Source organism: Nelusetta ayraudi, unplaced genomic scaffold, assembly GCF_046127955.1.
Source record: "Nelusetta ayraudi isolate G7.1 ecotype Tasmania unplaced genomic scaffold, CSIRO-AGI_Nayr_v1 ptg000071l, whole genome shotgun sequence".
Lineage (NCBI taxonomy): Eukaryota > Metazoa > Chordata > Actinopteri > Tetraodontiformes > Monacanthidae > Nelusetta > Nelusetta ayraudi.
In genome coordinates, this window is record NW_027466121.1 from 1,202,909 (window position 1) to 1,222,305 (window position 19,397).

At 42.9% G+C, this 19,397-nt stretch overlaps 3 protein-coding genes across 5 annotated transcripts; 2 read left to right on the forward strand and 1 right to left on the reverse strand.

Annotated features, from left to right (window-relative positions):
* has3 (hyaluronan synthase 3) lies at window positions 1-9,861 on the forward strand. Of its 3 annotated transcripts, none has more exons than XM_076042794.1 (5): window positions 1-272; window positions 5,020-5,113; window positions 5,211-5,761; window positions 6,637-6,738; window positions 6,850-7,970. In XM_076042794.1, exons 2-5 carry the CDS (start codon window positions 5,020-5,022, stop codon window positions 7,777-7,779), a joined length of 1,677 nt encoding a protein of 558 aa, XP_075898909.1. In that variant the 5' UTR covers window positions 1-272; the 3' UTR covers window positions 7,780-7,970. The 3 variants fall into 3 exon arrangements, with proteins under 3 accessions (XP_075898909.1, XP_075898910.1, XP_075898908.1); XM_076042795.1 differs by lacking the exon at window positions 1-272 and adding an exon at window positions 9,041-9,861 and having other exon boundaries at window positions 4,686-5,113; window positions 6,850-7,321; XM_076042793.1 differs by lacking the exon at window positions 1-272 and having other exon boundaries at window positions 4,688-5,113.
* A 1,691-nt stretch (window positions 9,862-11,552) lies between these two features.
* On the reverse strand, window positions 11,553-13,189 carry chtf8 (CTF8, chromosome transmission fidelity factor 8 homolog (S. cerevisiae)). Its single transcript, XM_076042643.1, has 3 exons — window positions 13,021-13,189; window positions 12,322-12,445; window positions 11,553-11,962 (listed from the first exon to the last, which is right to left on the reverse strand). Exons 1-3 carry the CDS (start codon window positions 13,038-13,040, stop codon window positions 11,681-11,683), a joined length of 426 nt encoding a protein of 141 aa, XP_075898758.1. The 5' UTR covers window positions 13,041-13,189; the 3' UTR covers window positions 11,553-11,680.
* A 465-nt stretch (window positions 13,190-13,654) lies between these two features.
* On the forward strand, window positions 13,655-19,124 carry utp4 (UTP4 small subunit processome component). The gene is made up of 16 exons (XM_076042917.1): window positions 13,655-13,850; window positions 14,065-14,253; window positions 14,371-14,455; window positions 14,667-14,756; window positions 14,890-15,101; window positions 15,201-15,372; window positions 16,171-16,262; window positions 16,378-16,474; window positions 16,603-16,667; window positions 16,761-16,877; window positions 17,005-17,161; window positions 17,753-17,859; window positions 17,936-18,031; window positions 18,124-18,309; window positions 18,432-18,542; window positions 18,851-19,124. The coding sequence occupies exons 1-16, from the start codon at window positions 13,692-13,694 to the stop codon at window positions 18,965-18,967; spliced, it is 2,052 nt and encodes a 683-aa protein (XP_075899032.1). The 5' UTR covers window positions 13,655-13,691; the 3' UTR covers window positions 18,968-19,124.
* Window positions 19,125-19,397: the final 273 nt, after the last annotated feature.

Consider the following 19,397-nt stretch of genomic DNA (forward strand, 5'->3'; position numbering starts at 1 on the left):
GGGACGACTCGGAGGCTGGCCGTCCGCGCTGCCGTCGGTATTTTTGGATGTGGGATCTCGCGCATTAGGCAAGCAAGGCGAGCGAGGCAAGGCGGAATAAAGATGTAGTGTTGACTGGCGGACGGAGAGCCAGAACAAGGAGCGTGCTGTGCTGAGGAAACGGGCAGGGCTGGATGCCCTGAGCTCAACAGAAGGACCAGGCATACGGACGTCTGAGGGGGGGGAAGTCCTGTGGGGGAAGAAGACGAGCGAGGGTCCTTTGGGTCAGGAAGGTAAGGCTTCTCCAGTTGCGTTCGAGGTCTGTTGTGTTTACCCCATAGACGTTTGCCGTTTGACGCAAATCATCCTCGCCAAAGTTTTTCGGCGAGGATGAAAAACTTTGTCTGAAATTATGCTCCTGGTGCGCCGTGCGGGGCTGATGGAAAAAGTATGGGGGGAAAAAAGGAATGAATGAGAGTATTCACGTGGCAAGTAAGATTTTTCACTGGGAGCAAAGTGTGGCGGAAAAAAAAAAAAAAAGAATGAGCAACACGAAAGTAAAACGCAGGACAAAGAGTCGAGTATGTCCCGGCTGGTGGGGTGAACGCGTGTACAAAGTGAGGTTGCGGAAATATTTTTCCCTTACCTGAGCGAGAGAGTCAAGGAATCCCACGACGAGGACTTTTAAAAGTTGACACCTTTCGTTGATTCGAAACTGTCGCGGTCAACAGTGGGTGTCTCAGTGTGTGTTGTCGCAGCGTGGGTGCATGCTGGCAGTGTGCTGGGTGTCCTTTCTGCCGAGGTGGACGGTGTCGGATAGGATGAAGGTGATCAGAATCCTAGAGACTGAAGACGGGTGGCTCACTATTGTGTCTGACTTTCCACAGCATCTTTGCCATTTTCAAACGGTCCACTTGGCACCTTGACTCAAACCACACAACAGCCCATTTGTGCATTGTGATCTATGCACTGTCTGGGCAAGTTTCTAGATACAGAAATAGTATAAATAGAAGTAATTCTTTACACATTTTCCGACAATTTCTTTCCAAATGGTAAATTGTGAGAAGCATTTTGTTTTATCGCTACACTGTAATTACGATCAACTGCAACAATGTGACCAGTAAGCAATAGTTCATAAATCACTTTGGGGACAGTAATCTTCCTTATTGGTCATGCTGACTTAACATCAGTAATAATGGATAACAAGTTGATAAAATGGCATTGCAGCAAATCCGGGCTTTGTTTTTCCCAGGAGCATTGAGGAAGATGACAACAACAACAGTAGCCAAAGGCACAATGGCGTCCAATTATTCACCCATCTGCGAAGGCGGCCCATCCCTTTCTTAATTATAGTCTTCCATGAACAACTCATTTTTTTTTTTTAATTTGTCATGTTCTGGCTGTAGAACTTGGTGTGAATAACAAATTGATGGCCCAAAATGAAGCTCGCCAAAGTACACTACAAAATACCAACAATGGCAACAAACATATTTTGACAGGTTTTCTGTGTTGCATAGCTGGACTTCAGAATACTTTCTTTAGTATTTATAGAATTGCAAACAGAAAAAAGATCAAAAACAAACTAATTACAACTTAAATTTTTAAGTTGTTAATTCTTAAGTTTTCTAAACTGAGCCAACTGCTTGGCGTCTAATCTTAATTACTTTACCACGATATAGAAAACTTGGGCAAGTAGAAATAATACTGCAAAAGTGATGGCCAAATTGTTTCAATGTGGATACATATACTGGGTGATAATGAAACTGAAATTTGATTTGTAAATAATAGTAAAATAGTTTGTTTTTTTAAGTTAAAAAAATGTGCTGAATGTTGTTAAACTGCGCAGAAACGAGCTAAATTGGGATAATGGAGTATCATCATCATGTCCAAGGTGCAGCAGTCACAATAGGTCATCCTTAACCGCGATTGATCTCGGCCAGCAACCCCCTCTCGTGACTGACTGTAGCCCACAGATCAAGGGGTACATAGTATCCTGGCCTTAGGGCATTTAGGGCTTGCTGCTGGGCCCATTGCTTTAATCCAACATGGATTATGTACTGAGCAGGCGCTTTCTATTTGATGTCAACATTCACCAGCATAACAAAGTGAACACGGCCAAGTTTACCCCCCTCGTGCTTATATGTCTTATATGTATCCCAGTATTAAAATATAACTGGCAACTTTTCAAATTCATAATTTAAATTTATAATTATATTTTATTTTTTTTTAAATATTGTTTGCACCATTTAGATAGAAATTGGTGGCTTTTCAAACTTGGGAAATAAAATGAAAATGCATTTTTCTACCCTACTAAAAACAGAAAAAAAAAAACAATGATTATAGAAGATATAGAAATAGGCTTGTTATAACACATCCACAACTCAGGGGTAATGACAAAGATTAATATATGACACACTGGAGACTAATCACAGATCCCCTGTAAATTGAAAATGTCTAACTAAAAACAGAAACACAAGAGGCAGAGACTTTTACTTTAAAAAAAAATAATGAACCCATTTACTCCACTGTGCCCATTATATCTGAAAGGTTCAAAGAGGACTTAAAATGGAACCAGTTAAACAAGAAATAGTTTTTTTTTTTTCAATGTCATATTTAGGAGACAGTGAGCATCTTAAACATATGTTTCAGGTTTTGTCGAATGTTTCATGATTAAATTGTTTTCTGCTGTGCCACTGCCAAGCAGGAGTTGCAAACAGAAAGAAAAGGCAGATGAAATTATAGCAATTTCAAGCAATTTCACTCTTCTGGCTTGTCTCTAAATGACAGTGATGGTTTTGAGTTCCAAAATCTGTCTGCTTTCCCTGTTTGTCGCGCTGTTCATGCAATCCCAAAGATTGTTTCCCCGTGCTGATTCAGTTCCAGGATGTATATTCACTCAAAAAGGCAGATAATCTCTCTGCACTAGAGTGTCCAGAATGAGGTCTGAGTGCGGCAACATAAATATCACTCTGTCTTTCCTGTATGGGTCTGGCCAGGTGAGCTGAGGAAGGGCCAAAAGGTAATTCCATGAATGAAAGGACAGAATTGTTCCTCTATTTTGACTTGTCCAAAGCACAAGCCAAACCCCAGCCCACCTTTAATTAGAGCCATTAACCCTGAGAGAGGGGAGAGCGCCAGAGGGGCTGGTGGGAAAGAAGCAGATGAAAGGGACAATAACAGATGGGCAGCTGGTGCTCAAAGGCAGAGTTTCTTTTTCTAAACGTATTAATTAGGTCATTGAATGTCCATCACCGGAGAGCCCTGGGTGTTTCTGTACCATACTGGCATTCATAGCTAATGGAACTATTACATTTTTTGTTAAAAAAAAATGATAGATATTGGGTGTAAATACAAATGAAATAGGGACATATGTAGAGTATATGGTGTCGGCAATGTCAGTTCTTTCTGCTTTTGCCTTTGGCCGTAAACGATCAATAATTCTAGACAATTGACGCTATGACTGCACAATGTGGCTCAGACTCAGAAGATGAAGGGGTCACAAACTGGTAACAGCAAGAAACCTCTAGTGCAATCCTCACCTAATACAGCAGAATTCATGGACATATGGACATATCCCTGTGCAAGATACAAGGTTTCTTCAATCGCACAAGGATAACAAAAACTAAGGTGGTGTTACAAAAAACATTTAACCTGTAAGTTAACACCATTGTATTACAACATAATACACACGTAATCACGTTTTCTTTTGTTCTTATTTGTGCTTCTTCATTTCAAGTTGTTACTTGGATAATAAAATAAGGAGACGCGCAAAATTATAGGGAGTGCAGTATTAAGTGCCTACCTACTGAATGGTACATATGCACTCTGTGCAGCAATGAAGTGGAACTGCTGGTCTAAACCTCAAACACCCAAAAGATTCTTAAGACAACCACTGCTGGTTTTCAAACTCCAAATCCTGCACGACCTGCTTTTGACCTTGTCGCCTGAAATACCACATGCATTTTATAAATACGTGCAGGATTAACAAATTCGAACCTGGTTTGTTTCCAACTGAACAATTCTTTTTGGGGTTTGCATGTCGTCAAAGTTTTCTCCTCCATTTCAGGCTTCCACACACAGTCCAACCTGCTGACCTGATAACTGCCAGAGAACAGGGCCCTCACATCTTCATCAACTGGTGCTAATGCGCAAAAGGCCAAAACTGAAGATTTATTTATGCTCAATGGTGCTTCACATCGAATAACAGATTTAAAAAAATAGATAAAGAGAGAGAGAGAGGGAGAGAGAGAGACAGAGAGAGAGAGAGAGAGAGAGAGAGAGAGAGAGAGAGAGAGAGAACATACAGTAGCAGTTCTCAGACATGCAAACTTCATCAAGTTGGAGGTGGAATAAATAGACAGAATGAGCTGAGAGGGCAGCAGGACACAGTTAATGAGTGAGTCTAAATTCACTGAAAGTCTGAATGTTTGTTTTATCTCCTTATCCTATGATGAACATGCAAACTGTTCAGGCTCACTTCCCCTCCCAGCACTCTCACAGTCCTGAGTGCAGATTAGACGGTAAAGAAAGCTATCCAAGGAGCAGAGATTGTGGAAAAAACAGCCGTGGGACAAAGGATAGCGGTGACATTTGAAGAAGGAATCCAATTTTACTCAACAAACTAATCGCCGCAGGTTTTTACGCTCAATTATGAACATGAATTGACGTTGTAGATAAAATAAAATAAAAACATGACAAACTGTGCAGTTAGCTTCCTGTGGCGGTTCCATGATGTCAGTCACTCAGGTTACTGAGTCCTGAGCTGATGCTAGTGAAAGTGGTAAACAGGAAAAACAATCCAGGAAATGGCACTTGGGTCACCTCATATGGAGTCACAGGCGCTCTCTGTCCGAGTGCTCTGAGGAGCTCTGAGGGTCAGGGGCCCAAAAGTCTGTCTCACTTAGTCGGTACAAGAGACTTGTGTAAATCTGATCGCGTTGATTCCCAATAACAAGCTCAGCTTTTCACTTGTGCCTGACCGTTTCACAAGTGTGATTTTCCATGTTTGCACAAATGCGGTTGTGTTTTCCCTGCCTCCAGATGCCCTCTCGCTGCAGGAATGCGCTGAACATCGCGGTCACCACCCTTTTCGCCGTGGTGGTCCTCTTCACCATCCTGCTGGCCTATGTGACAGGTTCGATAGTTTCAGAGACACCTTCCTGGATGTCGATTCAAATCCTGCAAAAACGTCATTCTCACGTTTATTTCTTTCGTCTCCGTTTTGTTCCAAGGCTACCAGTTCATCCACACGGAGCAGCACCACCTATCCTTTGGCCTCTATGGTGCCTTCCTCTCGCTCCACCTCTTCCTGCAGAGCCTCTTTGCCTTCCTGGAGCACCGCAGGATGAGAAGCCCGGCCCGCAGCCAGCACCTCCGACGCTCCGTGGCCCTTTGCATCGCTGCTTACCAGGAGGACCCCGACTACCTGAGGAAGTGCCTGCGTAGCATCCGCCGCATCTCCTTCCCCGGCCTCCGCGTGGTGCTGGTGGTGGACGGCAACCGACCTGAGGACCGCTACATGATGGACATTTTTCAGGAAGTGATGGGCGGAGCTGAGCAGGCTGGCAGTATGGTGTGGAAAGGGAACTATCACAGTGACGGGAGTGAAGCGGGAGGCGTCGCCGGTGGAGTTCGGAGCTCAGTGCACATGGAGGAGGCCGTGCGCGTGGCCCGGCTGGTCAGGGGCTGCCGATTCTCCTGCATCATGCAGGAGTGGGGAGGGAAGAGGGAGGTGATGTACACTGCCTTTAAAGCGCTGGGGGACAGTGTGGATTATGTGCAGGTGAGGACCCGCGCCATTGAATTTGCACCGCAGGAGCGCAAAAGCACGATTAGGAATGTGTGAATACTTTACTTTGACAATCTTTTTGGTCCCCTTATAATCAACATTGTCATGTAGGAAAACGTATTTTAGCTCCGGGGACATACTTAGCATGTATAGGCAACTCAAAAAGATCGGCTACAGAAATGTAGGCTTCCTTTACTTCGTCCATGCAGCATCTGGTTTCTTGAAGGCTTTCTAAACGGAGGCCACGGTAAACTATAGTCTGTTGGGTTCTGTTCAAAAGTCCACAGTCGCAGATTCAAAACAGTTCCTTGGTCCGAGTGTTGTTTTGTTCTTCTATGTTGGCTATGTGGTAAACTGGCGACCTGGCCACGGCGTACCCAGCCTTTATCCCAAGATAATTCTCAAATTTAGCTGTAACTTAATAATAAAACGCACATTACACACAACGTGATCACTTAAAACTCATTCATATTCCCCTGCACACACTAATCCCAAATCCATGAAATTAACAGAATTTCTGATTTGATATCTGCACAGCTTCTGTGCTGACGCATATTCAGTTTAGGTTTCGTCTATACAAATCACATTATGATTTAGAATTAAGACACTCATTAGTATTCTGAGATTTTATGCCCACTGCATTAGTGGTTAGCACTTGCATGTGTATGCATAAACTGTGCTATAATTTTAGCTTTGCCTACATTTATGCATGTTCACGTTTTGCATTTTTGCGTACAACATCTCCGTCCACTGCTTCTCATTTGTCTGCGAGACTGCAGAGTTGTGTGCAACAAAATTTCAATTTTGTAATGCAATCCTCATCCTCTTTCGATATCTGATGCATCTACCTTGTTTTTTCCCTTTTCCAGGTGTGTGACTCAGACACAGTTCTAGATCCAGCGTGCACCATAGAAATGCTTAAGATTCTCGAGGACGACCCCATGGTGGGAGGGGTTGGCGGAGATGTGCAGGTAAAATCCGCATTTGAAAGAGACCAAACTTGAAGTCTGCCAATCGGGCTAAAACAGATACCAAAACTGTGAACGCTAATGCCCAATGCTTTCCAATCGCATATGTTTCAGATCCTCAACAAATACGACTCATGGATCTCTTTCCTCAGCAGCGTGCGATACTGGATGGCTTTTAACGTCGAGCGAGCCTGTCAGTCTTACTTTGGATGTGTCCAGTGCATCAGCGGCCCTCTCGGAATGTATAGGAACTCATTGCTCCAGCGTTTCCTGGAGCCCTGGTACCATCAGACGTTCTTGGGTTCAAAGTGCAGCTTTGGAGATGACCGCCACCTCACCAATCGGGTGCTCAGCTTTGGCTACAAGACAAAATTCACGGCGCGATCGCAGTGCCAGACGGAGACGCCGACGCAGTTTCTACGCTGGCTCAACCAGCAGACTCGATGGAGCAAGTCTTACTTTCGCGAGTGGCTCTACAATGCACTGTGGTTCCACAAGCATAGCCTCTGGATGACCTACGAGTCTGTGGTTACAGGCTTTTTCCCCTTTTTCTTGGTTGCAACTGTCATTCACCTTTTCTACCGTGGTAGGTTATGGAACATCCTTCTATTTTTATTGACTGTCCAGCTGGTCGGGATGGTGAAGGCCACCTACGCCTGTTTCCTGCGTGGCAGCCTGGTCATGATCTTCATGTCGCTCTACTCTCTGCTCTACATGTCCAGCTTACTTCCTGCCAAAATATTTGCATTGCTCACCATCAACAAGGCAGGATGGGGCACCTCGGGCCGCAGGAAGATAGTGGTCAACCTCATTGGTGCCGTGCCCGTTACAGTGTGGGCCCTGGTCCTGCTTGGGGGTGTGGCATACACAATTTATTGCGAAACACAAGAGCCATTCACTGAGACGGAGAAAGCCTTGCTGATAGCAGGGTCTATACTGTATGCCTGCTACTGGCTAATTTTACTGGTGCTGTATCTGGCCATCGTAGCCAAGAGGTGTAATAAGAGAGAAGAACAATATCACCTGCCCTATGCAGAAGCATAAACTGTCAGGGGTCTTTGTCGGAAACGTCTGCCACATAAGTGGTGTAAGTCCAGTGGTGCCACTGCTGACCTGATAACTGCCAGAGAACAGGGCCCTCACATCTTCATCAACTGGTGCTAATGCGCAAAAGGCCAAAACTGAAGATTTACTTATGCTCAATGGTGCTTCACATCGAATAACAGATAGAAAAATGCATCTGTGAACCAGTGTCTTTATATGTTTATAGACATGAAATAATGACTCTGAGAATAACATTTGGAAGTCCATGGATGAAGGTTAGCTGTAAACTGTAGAGGGTGTAGCACAGTGGTTTCTGTTGTGAATATAAATAACGAGCAGAAAGCCTAGGTCATAAGAGACAGAAAAGTCTATTGAATTGCTTGTGTGTTTTCCATGTTCTTTATTGTTATTTAAAACTAAATAGGATGTAAAAAGATTGAATAAATCTTTTAATGAAAAGCAATAATTGTTGTAAAATTGTAAACTTTCAAATTTACAAGACGCTTCTGTTCAGTGTAGTAGAAATTCATTTTGTATGCATATTAAGGCCAGTCTATTGCAACTGGCTATGAAACTTCTATCTGGGCATCTTTTCAGTTGGTTTTTAAAAATTGGCAACTAGATCAATCATGCACATTGAAAGTCAATTTTTACCTAAAGTTGAGTCCTTATACATCTCTTTTATAAGTGTACCATATCAGTATGACAAAAATTTAAATGAGAATATTCAGTTTACACTAAATATGACCTGACAGAGGGTATGCAAAAGGTAAAATCTACCTAAACCTATGATTGCACACTTGCAGACAGTGCAAAATCTAGGATGTCTGTATGTGCATTTGTGTGTGTTTGGGGTGGGGTGACTGGAAAAAAAAAAAAAGATCAATACTGAATAAAGGCAGATAGTATGTGTAGTATAGTATTCAAAATTTGAATGGAAGAAGGAGCAATTACTGAAAAAAAAAACAAAAAAACAAAAAAAAACAGAGCTACTCAGAGACTCAAGGCCAAGGAAAGTCAGCGCTGTATGTTCCATTGGCCGCAAACAGCACAAATATTTTACTGGCAAACTTTGGTGGTTTTGAGGGGTAATTTCTTGTTGTCTCTGTTTATAAGTTCTCCATTCCCAGCAGGTTGTACTTTCTGAATGTAGATTGTTGCTATGGTTTCTTTATACATTGTAAATGTGCCAAATTGTACATGTGAAAATACAGTTTGATTGCCGATACTCTGATCTAAACGTTGTTCCTTTTTACACGAGATGCAGCTTTTGTTGGTTCACTGGATCAGGAGCAGGGTCAAGGCTGAACACCAAATATGTCTCTTTTAAAATCAGAGGCTTTTCTGGACATTATTTAGCACTGCATTCAGGCTGCTTGGATCTCGCAGGATATTGGAATTTTGGAATTTTCCAAAGTCATAATTTTTTTTCTGTTTGGACAGTTATTCTATTCATAGGAAGAAATGTCACCATCTATTTCTACCAACGCATTTCCTGCAGTGACACTTGTGGGATTGACAGAGCCTGTTACAGCTGCGTTTGTGCAAAGGAAGGGTACACCCTGGACGGGTTGCCAGTTCAATGCAGGCCCAACACAGACACAACCCTCCGCACTCACACCTATGGACAATATACTGTTGTACCCATGCAGACCCAGAACATGGGAGAACATGCAAACTCCCCACAGAAAGGCCCAGCAACCTTGGAGACACTGTTGCTGAACCACCACGCTGCCCCCAAAAGAGATTTCTTCGCGTTCTAAAGGACTACGTTGACATTTTCTGTAGTTTGTGGTATTTGGTATTTTAATGTCTTTTAACGACTGATTTGACTGGAAATCGGTGCAAGCTGTTCGACGAACTTGATCTTTCAATGTCTTTTTGTACCCTGGTACAGAGATGCGGAATCGAAATATATATTTTGTTTTTAAATATATTTGTGTGAGTTGCACATTTTTGTTGAGAGTAAATGTTGAGATTTCATGTTACTTGTCAGATGGAAAGATTAACAGAATTACTAGATTTATTACATATGTATGTCTTGTAGAGAGGCAATTAGGAAAGGTTTTGCCCTTTAAAAACTTGGGGAGGGGGTTTGGGGGGCACACAATAAACAGACCAACAACCCTATCTGTCATAAACAAAGCGGCTTAATTTCTTTCTTTTTTTTTGTTATTGATGTTTCCACATGAGGCCCTCTTTAAAAGAACCAAACTTACTCCTCTTTAAGTGAACCAAACAGTGGAGCAGCAGAAAAAGCATTTGTTTTTCATTTGCATTGTCAATGTGTGTCAGTGTGTACTCAATTCTCTTCTAGGTGCACTTCAGCTCTGATGGGGCTTCAATCCACACCTGTCTGGATATCACGTCGCTGGTATTTTTCTCGAAATTGGTAAAAATCATTCACCTTCCGTTCATTCATTAATTTACCATTCGCCAAAATCACAGTAAAATCTGTGGTAACATGGCGAAGTGAAAGCTTGTCAGGCATGGCAGCATAGCAACAGTAACCATGGTGCGTGCTGTGGGGGGGTTAGAGGGCGGGGGGCTTAGCAAAGGGCGAATTGACAAACATCAGCAATATATTTCAGTGCAGTATTTATGCCTAAAAGACTCTATTGCATTTAGGCACAGGGAATAACCATTTAATTCTTGGCATGTTTTTTTATGTTTTTTTTAAGAACCTCAATTGCGAAGAAAAAAAAATGCAATGTCTCCAGCAATGTCTCCTATTCAGCAGCTGTTACGAAAATGAATTAAATGTCAGACTTCATTCTTTCAGTTTCTGCATGCAAGACAATGATTTTGTTGTGCTGACAATTTTTTTTCCCTCCACTATTTAAATGGGGAATTATTGGGCCATGTATCTTAGCTGATATATGGTATTTCTGCAGCCTTAAAGATAACAGCCTATACCGAACCGGACCAAAGACCATCACCACAAGGCCGTGACACAAACTGAACCGTGGATTTGTATACCGTTCCATGGTTTTCCGTTTACCGTACGCTTCCTGATCGTAAACTCTTTCAGCAGCATTCTGTTCATACACACTTTTCTCATTAAAACAACAACTGAATCTGAATCTCATTACCTGAGATGGCAGAATCTTGAAAATATACAGTGAAAGGCATAAACACAACCAAGAGTTTTGTGTGAGTGAATGCCAACTTCATCTGGCAAAACGTTATTAAAGGGGCCAAATGATGGCCAATTGATAAATTGATTTTGGTGGTCTACTTCCAACAATAAACAAGGTTTGTTTGGTCAAAAAAAAAAAAAAAAAAAGAAAAACTTGGTGATTGCATATATTACACACAAGGAGCTCTCCCTCACTCAGCCTCTCTTCCCCCCTCACCAAACCTCCACCATTGAAAGCACCACATTGGAAAAGCACACTCCCTTGTGATTGGCCGATCGCGCACCAGCTAGGCTGGGAAGATGGCTACAAGCCCTCATGCAGCAACACCCCGACCACATTTAAGAGGCGTTAATATGAGAATCAGCTCAATTAAGGATGAGCAAAAAAAAAAAAAAAGAGAGAGAAAACGGCTAATTTCAGCGCAGCAACATGGAAAAAGCTAGCCCACTTAGAAATGCGCATGTTGACATTTTTCAGATTTGTGGTGAGTTAGTTGGCATGCCAGTAACACAAAAATACATGTTAAATAGCTGAAAAAGTCAGTTTTGTCATAATAGAAGCGTTCCACATCTTCATCTTCTTTTTATATCACACTATTCTACAGTGGGACTTTTAGACAAAAGAAAATCTAACTTGTCAACAACATTTTTAATGAACAGCAAAAGAAACAATTAAATGCTTATTTCAGTTCAGTCAGAAGACAGACCATAGTAAGAAGTCAGTACAGATCAGATGAGATTGGTCCTTGTCACACAGCCACGCTATACCTTCTTGGGAACATTAGTAATGATGGGTTTAGGCCGGGTCTTGAAGATTAACTTGAGTTTGATAAGCGCGCACACGGAATAAGAGGTGCACTTCAGTCTCTGCTGATCCGTTTCCATGGGAACCTGTGTGACCTCATCATTCTTCTCAGTGTTATCATGGCTGCCCAGGCTGTCCTGTGAATGGCCCGTGTGCTTAGTAAGGACAGCAAAGGGTTTCTCCAGCTTGACTTGTTTCCCATATAAAATGTGATGTCCTACAATCAACACTGGCACCCCCTGGTGGAAGAACGAAAAAATAACTGAATGAAATAACGGTTACTATTTTTTAGTTTTTAGTTTTTTATGCTTCTACTGCAAAGCACAAAACATTAGTAGAATTTAGAATGTTTTACTCTACATGTTAGTATGCTAAAGGCTCGAGTTAGTGACAACTTTTAAGAAAACACAGCCAAGAGTACTGAGTAAAAGACCAATGAGATGGGTGAAGGGAAAAAAGGAAGTATGTGTTTAGTTGTTGTCTTGTTGTTGTTGTTTTTTTTTTTGTTTTGTTGTTTGACTGTCCATTTGTTCAGATTTAAGAGGGGTTATGGAGTTTTTTTTATTTATTTATTTTTTAAACCAAGCTCTTACTTTACCTCTTTAGTATAGAGAAGGTCTCCCATCACATTTCCTGCCAGACCTGAGTTGTGTCTGGAGACCACTTCTCCCTGAAGCTCCACCAGCAGCCACTCTGGGGGCCTACGGCCGTCAACACTGCTCCTGCAGAGAATCATGAACATCTTGGTCAACTAAAAGAAACTGGAAGTAAACTGCTTGGCAAACCTTACGCCCATTCTAAGGAAATTGTCAGAATCGTCTGAAGGTGATGCCACACATAAAATGTATTTTTACACTCTTCTTGAGTCACAATGTATCATAAAATGCTGTTTGATAATTTGGCTATATATTGAGTACTCATTCCCACCCACTGTGCAAAATTATTCTATTTATTATAAATTCTAACGATCAAATGAGGTATAAAAAGTAAGGACATCGGAGTACAGGTTTTAAAAACAAAACCGAAGAAAAGCACACATTAGGAGTAAATAGGTATATATGGATGTATGGATGTATGGATGACTGCTATGCTGAGATGCATTAAAATGCAGCAACGAGGATACATGCTGTTTGGTACTTTAAAAACCATACGTCAATCCTTCGATAGTTATTTTAGCACCTGGCGTCAGAAAGAATGTCACGCAAGTTATAATAATAGCATAACAATTTCAGGAAAGAATAAGTTTCATTTGCTTCACAGCAATAATACATCGATATGGCAAGCGTTCCAACTTTACCTGATTATTATTTGTACCATTGTCCTTACAGGTGTCAGAGAAGGCTATTGCAAATCCGTAAATGGCACAAAATTCGCCCGAGTTGTACAATTTCTAAACATCTTTACTCTCAGCCGGTCATTTCAACGCCGGTCCCCGGTAGTTTTTCCCGCCATCTGCGTTTGCCGTCGCGGGGTGATGACGTATATCATTTTTCTCTCCCCCCGCCCCCTTGGACTAGCGAGTCATTAGTAGGAGGAGTTAGTGCAGCAGTAGTGAAGACGAGTGGAACCTGAAGAGGGCAGTAAAGTACCAGTATGGACGCAAACTGCCGTAAAACGCAGAAGAAGAAGCAGCAGCAGCAGAATTGTTGCCGGTTCAAATGTCACCAACGTGGTTCCTGGTGTTTTTCAGCGTGTGAATTTACGGACCAAGAAAATCGTGTGTTTGTGGAGGAATAACCGCCGGTAAAGTGTGAAATTGTGATGATTTGATGGAACGTAACTGTTGTCGTTGTTGTCTTATTACCAGAACGTGTTTTTAACATGTGGTCTTAGAGGTTAACTGCTCCTTCTTTTGTATTGCTAATGCGCAGCAAGATCACTTGTTGCCTTTACTCCAGCATGCTGAGTGTTTCTCCTCTCGTTTCTCACATTCGTTGTTTGTTTGTTTTCCATTTGTGTGTCAGCAAAATGGGAGAGTTTAAGGTGCACCGTGTTCGATTCTTCGACTACATGCCGAGCGCCATCAGAACCATGGCGTTTAACAGCCGCACCGAGAGGTTGGCTGTGGCTCGTGCTGATGGAGCTGTGGAGATTTTCAACTTCACCGACCGACACTTTCAAGAAAAGGTAGCGACCGACAGACCATCTAAAACACGCCAAAAGCATTTATCCTCGACTTTACCCCCACGTTTTCCCGCTCGTGTGTACCGTAGCAGATCAGACGACTTTAACCTAATGGAATCAATAATGGTGTAAGAACGTATTTCGGGAGCGCTCTTTGATTCCTCCTTCAGACTCCAGTAGAGTTTCAATTGAACTTGTTTGACCCGTTGATACGCAGGTGATCCCAGGACGAGATGGCAGGGCTGTCGAGGCTCTGTGTTGGGTCGGCGAGCGTCTCTTCAGTGCCGGTTTGAACGGCGAGATCACCGAGTACGACTTGGAGAAACTGAGGCCTCGGTATACTATGGAGGCGTATGGAGGACCAATCTGGACCATCAGTTGCAACCGACAAGAGACGCTGTTATCCGTTAGTAGCGTCTCTTATCATCTCCCAAGTCTCTGTTTTATACTCGTGACAGAGGCCCGTCTCTGCATGCGTAGCCAGTAAAATGTATTCGACTCAACGATTTGTTGTCTGTTTCAGGTTGGTTGTGAGGATGGGACGGTGAAGCTGTTTGAAATACTTGATGAGAAGATTCAATTTCAAAGAAACCTGAGCAGACAGAAAGGTAAGATGTCTAATTGATGATTGAGCTTTTTTTTTTTTTTTTTTTTTTTTCTTTCCGATCGACCGGCATTTGCCTTTTTAGCTGTGCTAAATCATTAACTACTCGGTTATCAATGTTGTTAATAAATGCTGATTAATAACACGAAGATGGGGCGGTGCAACTGCAAACTGTGTACATTATTGCCTGACATTTAATTGATTTAATCTGGCAGGTCGTATTATATCTCTGTCGTGGCATCCCTCTGGAACACAAATTGCTGCTGGTATGATGGACATGATCAAGATTTTCGACATAGAAACAGGTGAGGAGAGATGTTATAATCCAAGGATTAGCCCAGACGGAATAAAGCTTTGAGCCGCTTCTCAAAAGGTGACTTGAATATATCACTCTGATGCCACTCTGAGCCTTTTTTCCCTCCCGTATCCCAACTTTAGGCCAAACCACACACAGGCTTTTGGTGGAGAGGGCCATTGGAGCATCCAAGAGCAAAGAGGTGGTGGTTTGGGACGTCACCTTCTTGTCTGATCACACGATTATTAGTGGTGATTCTGCAGGAAAGGTCCAGATTTGGGATGGATTCACAGGAACGTTGATCAAAACGCACTTGGTCACAAAGTGGGACGTCCTGGCCCTGTCTGTCTCACAGGTTGATATCTCACCAAGAGTCTCCACGCATGTTTGTGACTGCACACGCTGAAGTGCTCATAGCTGGACCGTTGGTAAAGCTTTAAAAATGATTTCGCAGGATGAGAGCAGCGTGATTGCCGGGACATCGGAGGGCACCGTTGTCCAGTTTCAGTTCTTGCCTTCTACTGTGGACCAACAAGACAAGGAGTGGGTCCGGACCAGGACCTTTAAGAACCACTCGCATGATGTGAGGGCGCTTGTCCACACAGAGACGGCTGTTGTTTCTGGAGGTCAGTGTTTTATTTTAAAAGTCTTTGAAATTTGGCGTCCCACTAATTGTCACGTCTCAGTGCACTGTGACTTCAGACAACACATGCAAAGAGACCAAGCAATGTCTCCTGCCTACTTTGACAGACATTGCACCCGTCCAGTGTTTGTTTGCACGCTGATTATTACTAGCTGCGTTTCCATTTGCAGTTTTTCGCAAAATAAAAACGACGGTTCCAACATTTCGACAAAGTACTATTGCGATTTGCAGGAGTTTTCAGTGAATGGTGTGAAGCGCACAGGCCGTAATTCTCGTAAAATCACATCTCGCGAGATTTTACGAGAATTGCGTTTGCTTTTGTTTGTTTACATTTGTTTACGTTTGTTTGCTGTCAAGAATGGTTGTTATATTTTTCTCTTTGATTACTAATAAAAATAAAATAAATCCTCCGTCCGAACATAACACGCCGCTTTCACTTGACGTGAATGGTCACGTGACCATGAATGTCACATCCGGTGACGCATAAATGTGAAAAAGTGTTTCCATGTTGCTTTTGTGATAGACCTCTACAGTATACCACCTCATGAGAGCGAAAAAAAACTTCTAGCAATGTCTGAGAGGGTTTGTTTTTCTTTGAAATGTAGGTGTTTCTATTACCTTTTTTTTTTTTTTTTTTTTTATTGCAGTATTTAGGTTTTGCGCAGTTCTGGGCGTAATGGAAACGCAGCTCATGTTGGTTATAGATTCTCCATGTGTTTAAAGGCCAGTCGTGGTACCTAATGCCGCACTGCATTCTTTTGTTTCTTGCGGTAACCCACAGGTATGGACACACAGCTGGTCGTACGACCTCTGTTGGACAAAGTGGAGAAGAACACCCAGGAGTCGGCACTCCGCAAAATAGTTTTCCCACATGTAAGAAGACATTCAGTTGACTGACCCACACACCCCCAAGCCGTGCACTTTATATCCGAAAGCACCATAAAACTGCTTCCATGGGAAACATACCTGCGTCTGTGTTCCTCCTTAGAGAAGCCTGGTTTGTTGTGCAAAGAAAGCCGGACTGCTGCTCTTCCAGTTCCCCGGCCACCTGGAGCTGTGGAGAGTCGGGGAGAGCGACGGTAACGGTGAGACCAACGCACGCACTTTGAACACAGAAGATGCTTCAAAAGCGATAGCGAAGTTTTTTTTTTTTTTTTTCCTGAAACGCTGTTGTTGGCGTCACGAATGAGCCGCTGTTTGCCGATTCCCACAGGTAACCCTGGCGACCACCTTCCTGTAAAGACGCAAGCGGAGAAACTGATTCAGCTCAAGATAAAGGTTTGTGGGTGATTTCATTTTTTTTATTTATTTTTTTGCTTTAGGCCATTTTCACACAGGCGAGTGCAAGGCTTTGTTCTTTGGTTCTCGCAGGGAAATGATCACGTCTGCAGCGGCGCTCTGTCTCCGTGTGGGAGCTGGCTGGCCTACTCTGCCCTGTCAGGCGTCCGGCTCTACAGATTACAGTACAACAACATCAGTATTACCAAGGTTGGCACGAGGACACTCCGACCGTTGCACATTGCTGATAGAACCCTCTCACACCAGAACGGCTGCGGCTTTCTGTTATCCTCCATAGTTTGACGATGAAGCTGAGCCTCTCCGTTTCCTTCCTCAGGTGTCCAAACTGCCCAAGGAGCTTTCCTCAGGCCGCCACCTCTGCTTCTCCTCAGACTCATCCAAACTCCTTGCTTCCTCCAATCATTCTTCAGTTGTTGTTACCTCTCTGAGCAAGCTGGAGTGCAAATACGTTCACACTTTAAAGCCAAAGTCAGGTTAGTGTAAATGTACACTTGGGGACGGATAAAAAAAAGAAAAAGGATAAAGTTGAAACAAAACCATTGATGACGCTTTCCAGAATTGAGATGTTTTCCTTCAGCAACATCTCAGACAATTATTACATCACTCTTTTCTGCAGAATTTCTGCTCAGACTTCGTGTACACTCCATAATACATATTTTAAAAGTCTTGCCCAACAACTAAGAATAGTTTACCTCAGAAAGTTGAAGGAACTTCGCAGCAATGCGATATGGCTTTCTGAAAATTTTCCACTGCATTTACTGCAATGAAATATCTTTTGTCGTAACTTTGTACGATAGACGTGTCATCACTAGTTTTGAATTCCCACTTCAGAGGTAAATGGAAATTGCTATAAAGGTCAGGCCTTGTAGCAAGACTGCTTCCGCTGCGTTTCTGGTTGTTAACATTCCAAATACAAGACAGAGAGAGCTGTTTTCTTTGGAAGAGCAATTTGCTGGTGATTTTGGCGTTTGTTTCATTTGCTGGATACCAATAATGTGAACATGTTTTAAGTTTCTCCACAATGAAAGGATTCCTCAAGATGTCCCCATGTTGGTCAATTGCAGGCTCCAAACAGCCGGTGCACCTGCTGAGCACCAGTGAAGATGGTCAGTGGCTGGCAGCCGCTAACACAGGCTGTGAGATTCATGTCTACAACCTGCGCAAACTTAAGGTGTTTCTTAAAGACGGGCAAATTTCAATTTGGAGCTGTGGCTGAAGAATGACTCAATAAACACTGTTGTTTGCAGGTCCACTGCACAATCCCAGTGTACAACTCCTGCCCCACGGCCATCGCCATCAACCCGGCAAACAGCAACCTCGTCACAGTTCACGCTGACCAACATGTAAGCGATGCAATTTCATTTTTTTTCACACCGGGATGCCCTGGAATTAACTTGTCATTGGCTCTTTACACTCCCCGTGTGTTGCGTTGCAGATCTTTGAGTACTCGCTGCTACACAAAGAGTACACGGAGTGGAGTCGACGGCTGCAGAAAAACGGACTGCACCCCCTGTGGTTGGCGAGAGACACACCCGTCACCCACGTGGGCTTCAGTCCAAAAAATCCAGCTCACGTCTTGATGCACGACATGTTCATGTTCTGCATCATTGACCAGACTCTGGTACGCAAACACTGTTTGCCAAGTGGTGCAATTTGCTGTTTGTTTGCTTCTTGGTCTGCTTGACCTCTGAGGGAAATTAAAATGTTGCCTGATTTTGTGTCACCCCCCCTCCCCACTTGTAGCCGCTCCCTGAAGCAAAGTCCATGTTGTACAATCAGATGACACTGCGGAGTCTCCCGGAGCCGGAGAGGATCAGACAGAGCCATGCTTTTAAGATGTGCAAGAGGTTTCAGGTACCGCCACCTTCATAACTTCACTCAATCAAGGAAGGTTGTGTTTAAGCTGATTTGGCCCCGTGATACAGCTGTGTATTATTTACATTTTAACTGTAAACTTGAGACGCTAAGGTGGTCAAATATGACCTCTGTATGTTGTAGGAGCAGTTTTGATAAAGAGAAGCTTTTCTTTATCAAAACTGTTTTGCTTGTTTAGTACAAATAAAGCGTATTTCATTATTTAAACGTGAGGTAACACAGTGAACGGTCTGCAATGAACCTGGACTGCGTCTTAATCATTGATCTTTTGATCCGTGTTTCCCCAGCACCTCATGCATGTCAGCTTACTGGAGGACCACTCTCTGGTTGTCGTGGAGCGTCCCCTTTTGGATATCATGTCTCAGCTGCCTGCACCTGTGCGACAGAAGAAGTTTGCCACATAAGATAAACCGTCTCAACCGAGGCGCCCGCCTCGTTCGAGGGGAAAGATTTTTCAGACTTTGTGTCAGATGTGACTGCCTCACTTTTAACGTCATTTTTTAAAAGTGTTTATGTGTCCCTGCTTTGTAGGGGGATTAAAAAAAAACTCTTATAAAGTTGTCACTGTTTGCGAGTGGTTTGAATTTCTTCCTCTGTCGGTTCACAGGCTAGTGAACAACTGAACAACTAAACTGTTGCTCCTTTAATTTAGGGAGGTGGTCGGTGAAATAAGCCTGTTTGTTGAAAGCAAAAATGCCTCTTAAATTCCTGGAGAATTGATCAAACGGCTGAACTTAAAGTCCTCTAAGTAGCAACTCTTTTTTTTTTTCCAATTAAAAAGTAATTGTGAATAAAAGTAGAAAGTCAAAAAGGAAAAGATAGGCATGAAGCGGC

Bases quoted from the DNA above. Each gene is read 5' to 3' on its own strand.
- has3 (XM_076042793.1), top strand. From the start codon at position 4,981: ATGTTTGCACAAATGCGGTTGTGTTTTCCCTGCCTCCAGATGCCCTCT. The intron at 5,114-5,210 runs GTTCGATAGTTT...TTTTGTTCCAAG, and splicing joins CCTGCTGGCCTATGTGACAG to GCTACCAGTTCATCCACACG. The intron at 5,762-6,636 runs GTGAGGACCCGC...TCCCTTTTCCAG, and splicing joins ACAGTGTGGATTATGTGCAG to GTGTGTGACTCAGACACAGT.
- utp4 (XM_076042917.1), top strand. From the start codon at position 13,692: ATGGGAGAGTTTAAGGTGCACCGTGTTCGATTCTTCGACTACATGCCG. The intron at 14,254-14,370 runs GTTAGTAGCGTC...TGTCTGTTTCAG, and splicing joins GACAAGAGACGCTGTTATCC to GTTGGTTGTGAGGATGGGAC. The intron at 17,162-17,752 runs GTTAGTGTAAAT...GGTCAATTGCAG, and splicing joins CACTTTAAAGCCAAAGTCAG to GCTCCAAACAGCCGGTGCAC.
- chtf8 (XM_076042643.1), bottom strand. From the start codon at position 13,040: ATGGTACAAATAATAATCAG. The intron at 12,446-13,020 runs GTAAAGTTGGAA...GATTCTCTGCAG, and splicing joins ATGGTACAAATAATAATCAG to GAGCAGTGTTGACGGCCGTA. The intron at 11,963-12,321 runs GTAAAGTAAGAG...TTCTTCCACCAG, and splicing joins ACCTTCTCTATACTAAAGAG to GGGGTGCCAGTGTTGATTGT.